The 6,724-nt window shown below is 37.5% G+C and overlaps 1 protein-coding gene across 1 annotated transcript; it reads right to left on the bottom strand.

The window, feature by feature from the left end:
• Positions 1,377-1,939, bottom strand: LOC8085771 (H/ACA ribonucleoprotein complex subunit 4). The gene is made up of 2 exons (XM_002446163.2): positions 1,807-1,939; positions 1,377-1,684 (listed from the first exon to the last, which is right to left on the bottom strand). Exons 1-2 carry the CDS (start codon positions 1,937-1,939, stop codon positions 1,377-1,379), a joined length of 441 nt encoding a protein of 146 aa, XP_002446208.2.

The following is a 6,724-nucleotide window of genomic DNA, read 5'->3' as shown; positions in this document are numbered from 1 at the left end:
GGTTGTGAGAGTTACAATCACTTGTACTCTTTTGGAGTTGTGCTAATACTATTTATGGTTGGCTTTCCCAAATCTTAATCTCTTGTTGTGATTGATTCAATGTCATCATCTTGGTTTTTCTACAAGATTCGACTACATTGTTCATTGTGGGAGCTTGTGTCATCCTCAGCAACATTCATTCAAAAGACCGAGGGATGCTACGCATAACTAGGGCTATAAGACTATTACCTCAAAGCACTACATGGGTTGCTGCTAATGGTTTGTAGGGGCACCTCGAGCAATGGGTCCCGAGCATGCTCACTATGGGGGCCGAGCCGTCCCTACTGAAAAATGACTCATTCGCTATTGATCGATCTGCCTCCAACTTCACGTGCCAAATGAAAAAACAAATAATTGTTTCCATCTGACCTCCTCTGGCCTTGAGCTCATACTTCGTAAGATTAGATTGAATGATCTATAAAATATAATTAAAATATACCTTTATAAAACCATATTTTGAGATGAATCTAGTCACATAACTTTTATATTTTCAAATTTAACCTAATAAAATTTATTTGTAGTCAAATTTGACTTAAGACAAAATTAGAACTACGTTTCTTTAGGAAACCTGAGGGAGCAGTGTGTTTGGTTTAAAGATTAACATCATCAGTTATGGGCTTACTCTTCATGCATTCAGGTGCACGTTACTGTCACAATGCTAAAAACTACATCTAGTTTCTATACCTATTAATTTTTATGGACACAATATAAAGAAACCGCATGGTCCTAATAGATAATTTATACGGAACAATTTTTATCCGACCATACATATTCTCTCTATTCTCTACCAATTATATTCCTTCATGTATTTGGTTCTCGTGTAGACATAGTTTCTAACTTAGATCCGATTTCTGTAATTTTTATTCTCTATCTTTAATAACTACCTTACTACATTAATAAAATGCTTAAGTGATAGTGCAACTAATGTCACGATTTGTGTATGGAGAGTGCTTTGAGGAATGAGAGTGCCTCCAATAGATTGGCTCTTGGGATCAACAAAGAGAGAATTTGCTCATTGCCATCAGAATTTATACTGATTCCAAAATTTATAGAATTCTTTAATTGCCATCAATTTACTTTTTTTGATTCCTTAACTGCCATCACATAGGTTATAATTCCTTAATTGCCATTCATTGAGATAATATGTTTCCTTAATTGCCATCAGCGTTACATGTCTGTGTTCACTTAGAAATTTGATTCCGATGGTGCCCCTGTCCCATATGAAACGTGCTGCCTGTATCTATACCTAATAATACTAATAAGAGACAAAATTTCAGCCAATTTTTTGGTCTGGCCTCCCTTGCTAATCTACCATGTTTACCTTATGTATGTACTCATCAGACTCCACCTGTGGAAAAAATAGGACTCCCCGTGAGCACCTCTAGCGCACGTGCCACGCGCTCGGTGTCCGGCACGACGGCGTGGAAGCGGGCGACGCAGACGTACTCCTTGCCAGCACCCTGCTGCAACTTGATAAGGCGCGTGGTGCGGTCCACGTAGACGATGAGGTTGCCGGTGACCTTGGGGTCGAACGTGCCGCTGTGGCCGGTCTTCTCAGCGCGGAGGATGCGCTTGATCCAGGCGACCACCTTGTGGGTGGACGAGTTCGATGGCTTGTCGAGGTTGATGACGCCGTAGCGGAGGGCTTAGTGAGGGGGTGCTTGAGCGTTGAGTGGCCTGAGGGGAGCAAGGTGTAGTGGCCGGTGCGGACCTTGTGGGTGGACTTGTCGAGGGATGACACCAGGGACTAGGGCTTGATTAGGTAGCCATCGGTCTTCTCCTCGGCCTCGGCGAGCGATGGTGCGTCGGTGGCGGGGATGTCCATGGACTCGTGCTTCTTCTTCTTGGATTTCATTTGCTCGGAGGCGGGGGATGCGACGGCCAGCGATGTGAACGACATGGCGGCGGGATGGGAGATTGGGTAAGGCAGGTAGCTTTCTGGTTGTCGCGGAGACGTAGGCAGGAAAGGGTTTAGGGTTAGTGAGTAATAGAATGGGCTGATGGACTTGTAGGATGGACCATGTGAGAAAGCGAAAATGAGACTGATTTGGCCCAATAACCTGAAGTTGGATGGAAAACGTGATCCTGTTTTGCCACCAAAAATGAATAAAAATTGGATCGTTCAAAGATTAATAAAAACATAAGCCTACAAAAATCAGTTACTATTTTGTTCATGGCCAGAATTTAGAATGCTCGTATGAATTTGGTTGTGGACGGAGAAAGTGATATTATATATATATATGCTAAAAACGTTTAGTAGTAGTTACTAAATTTTAGCTCTTGAGACCCTAAATAGATATTTTAAAGTAGCTAATAATCTCATAAAAAGACCATCAACTTATTAAACTACACAAGTCTATATCTATATCTATATCTATATCTATATCTATATCTATATCTATATCTATATCTATATCTAAAGAGACAAAATTTCAGCAAATTTTTTGGCCTCGTATTTTTTGGTTTGGCCTTCCTTGATAATCATACCATGTTTAGCTTATGTACTCATCGGACTCCACCTGAGGGAAAAAATTAGGACTCCCTTGTCCGTGTCACACAAGATAAAGTATCATATTACTCTCCGGTATCTAGCTTCCAAATCCATCCAAAACCATCTTTGTTTTGGTATCTCCTAGATTCCTTCCCAATGTCAAATACAATACCTTCAGCCAATAGATCGGATCTGAATTAACTTAAATCAGACATCAACTGGACTATAAATACAAAGCATCAGTGCCACCACTCATCAAATCAAAACAAGAAAAGAGTAAACTGAGAAAGAGAGGAACAAATCAAGGCAAAATCAAAAGCACAAAATGAATCATTTTTTGCAAATAGCAAATAGCATTGTTTAGTTGGTGAAAAAGTTTGGGTATCGCTACTGTAGCACTTTCGTTTGTATTTGACAATTATTGTCCAATCATAGACTAACTAGGCTCAAAAGATTGGTCTTGTAAATTATAGGCAAACAATGTAATTAGTTATTTTTTACCTATATTTAATGTTCTAAAGATTTGATGTGATGGGAAATCTTGAAAAATTTTAGGATTTCGGGGTGAACTGGTTGGGCCGGAACAGGGAGGATTTTGGCTCTTTAGTAGATATTAGGTATAGATATAAACGTCAAAAATAATAAACAAGGTCACTATTATTTTTTCCTATAAAAGATTTTGTCACTAAATTGTTGATGCAGTATTGAGTAAGAAAAGTTGTTTTCATTAAAATCTAAATCAATCGATAGTCCATGAACTAAATCTTGATCAGTTTGTTGTGGTTTATTGTTTAATCTAGTCTAAATAAATATATTTCTAGAATCATCGATGATGACTGTCATGTAAAAAATCAAGTCTCTCATCACGTATATATAAACGTCAAAAATATAATAAACAAGATCACTATTAATTTTCTCTACAAAATATTGTATCAATAAACTGTTGATGCAATATTAATTACAAAAAAATTGTTTTCATTAAAATCGAAATCAATCAACAGTCCATGAACTAAATTTTGATCAATTTGTTATGGTTTGTTGTCTAATCGAATTTAAATAAATGTATTTCTAGAATCATCGATGGATGACTGTCATGTAAAAAATCAAGAGAGGTCTCTCGTCATAATCATCATAAACCAATTCTCAACACGTTGGCAAATAACTTGTTACAAACTATAATTAAACATTTTATGGGACCTATAAATGTCAGAGACCTCAATGTTTAATTTAAATCTTTTTTCTGTGTCTAATAAGACATTGTGATATCAATGACAACACTAAGTTATATTATGGATATCATAGTCATCATAAAATAAATTACAAATTTCATATTTTATAGAAAGGATAAATTATAAATAGAAATTATTATCTTTACCTTGGTTCCTTCCATAAAGGTTTGAAAACAAGGCAGCAATGCCGCTGCTCGTATACCCAACGACGAATCCTAACATCTATCACCGTGACACTGCTGCTCGCTGCCAATCTGGGCCTTGTTTAGTTCCCCAAAAATTTTTAAAAATTTTTCAGATTCTCCGTTACATTGAATCTTTAGACGTATGTATGGAATATTAAATATAAACGAAAATAAAAACTAATTGATCAGAATTGACGAGACGAATCTTTTAAGCCTAATTAGTCTATGATTAGACAATATTTATCAAATACAAACGAAATTGCTACAGTATCGATTTTTTAAAATTTTTTGAACTAAACAAGGCCCCTGATGGTTCTGTTCGACCGACTGCGAGCCTGCCTCTGCACGACGCCATGGCCCGCGCAAGCAACGCACAGCCCCGCGTGGCTGGGCGCCTCCGCCGCCCTATGCCGCATGCCCGTGCGCCCACGCTGCCGGGCACCGCCACCGCCCTGTGCTGCGAGCCCGCGCGCACACGCGGCCGGGCACCGTTGTTGCCGCCCTACGCTGCGAGCGCGCGCGCGCGCCCGCGCCTCTTCTCCGAGAGGACGCCTCGCTGGGCCCTGATCGGACGCACATGGTCTCGGGAGAGTCGTCATGCACCACGCCTGCCGCCTGCCTCATAGTGCAATACAGTGCAGCGCGGCAGCTAGGATTTAAGTTTCTGATCGCCCTTTTGTTTTTTATTAGGAAGAAAAAGGAGGAGAGATGCGGTTTAGATCGTCTCATCATCAATTCATCAGCCGTGACTGGCTTTTGGCCAAAGTGGTATGCGTTGCCATCCAAACTAGCGGCAGAGAAAGGCACGGTGATGCACACTAAAACAGTCTTTTCCAATCCATTCTAAGAGTATATAGCTACTGTTCATAGTGATGGCGGTTAAAGAATATCAATTTGATGGCAATTAAGGAATCTTATAAATTTTTGTGGCAATCAAGGAACTAGCATAAGTTTTAATAGCAATAAACAAATTTGGGTCAGATCTTTTTTTTTTGACGACAAATTTGGGTCAGATCAACTAATGAATGACCAAACACTGTTCTCGATATAGGAACGGATGATTCCAGACCAATCCACATCTGGCAAACGTAAATTTATTTATTTGATTTGAAATGGCCATGTGCTGCTGGGCCCGTGAGGTTTTTGAGAGAACAATGAGAAGCTCCTGTTTGGTTTGGACTGATTTTTTAACACTTATTACATCGAATATTTAAATATATATAGAGAGTATTAAATACAAATTATTTATAAAATTAAAATATAGTTATAGAGTAATTTGTAAGAAAATTTTTTTAAATCTAATTAGTCTATGATGATACTACTCTCTCGGTCTTAGGATATAAGGCATGCACATATTCTAAAATTCAAACTTTATTATCTTTGACAAATAATTAGTCTACTAATAAAAAAATATAGTATAATTATGGTAATATTAGATTTGCTTTTACAAATACATTCTATTGATATTTTTGTTATTGTCATAAATTATATATAATAGTATAAATTAACAGTTAAAGTATGATCTTGAAGACCGTACCAAATCAAATCACGTCTTATAGACGAACAGAGTAATTGTTAAATAAAATAAAATAGCTACAATACCTAGATATTTTAGCATCTTCAACCAAAGTAGACCGAGACAGGAAACACATATATTTCTTGACGGTAAAGAATATATGTTTTTTGAGTGTAGAGTAGCATCGTAAGAAAACTGTTATTTGGTCGGCGGTTTGATTCGAGGCCCCCAAGGCAATTCAAGTTTCCCCGTAGTGTGAAGACCTTTCACGTGGCAGACATTGACTGCTCGGTTGCAGCAGGCCACTGCCACCCGTCGCTTCCATCATCTGGCTTAAATTTAACATGCTAAGGCCTTGTTTAGATACACCTAAAAACCCAAAACTTTACAAGATTTCTCATCATATCGAATCTTGCGGCACATATATAGAGTATTAAATATAGATAAAAAGAAAAACTAATTACACAGTTTGTCTGTAAATCGCGATACGAATTTTTAAGCCTAGTTACTTCATTATTGGACAATGTTTGTCAAATAAAAACGAAAGTGCTACAGTGTCAAAATTCAAAAAAATTTGCATCTAAACAAGCCCTAAATAAAAAACTGGTGTCGTTTAGTTTACAAAAACAAAAACTTTTCAAGATTCCCCGTCACATCGAATCTTACGACACATATATAAAGCATTAAATGTAGATAAAAACAAAAACTAATTACACAGTTTGCCTGTAAATCACGAGACGAATCTTTTGACGCTAGTTAGTTCATGATTGGATAATATTTGCCACAAACAAACGAAAGTGCTATTATGGCCGAAAATTTTTCATTTCATGAACTAAACAAGCCCTAAATGATATTGTTTCCACCCTTTTGGGTCAAACAAGGCCGTGTTTAGTTCCTCAACCAAAATATTTCGTTACACTGTAGTTTTTTCGTTTGTTTGTGGTAATTATTGCCCAACCATAAACTAACTAGGCTCAATAGATTCATCTTGTCAATTTTGACCAAACTATGTAATTAGTTTTTATTTTTATCTATATTTAATACTCCATGCATACGTCTAAATATTCGATGTGACGGGAAATCTTGAAAAATTTTAAGTTTTTGGTAGGAAGTAAACAAGACCCAAGTAGGATGAGTACCTCCCACGTCCACGGGCAGTACATGCATGGATAGCTACTATACAAGGTCATCCGAAAACCGATTTTATTTTCAAAATTTCCCATAATATCAACTCTTACGATACATACATAGACATTAAATATAG

This window comes from Sorghum bicolor, chromosome 6 (assembly GCF_000003195.3).
Source record: "Sorghum bicolor cultivar BTx623 chromosome 6, Sorghum_bicolor_NCBIv3, whole genome shotgun sequence".
Lineage (NCBI taxonomy): Eukaryota > Viridiplantae > Streptophyta > Magnoliopsida > Poales > Poaceae > Sorghum > Sorghum bicolor.
This window is presented reverse-complemented; position numbering and strand designations above follow the sequence as displayed.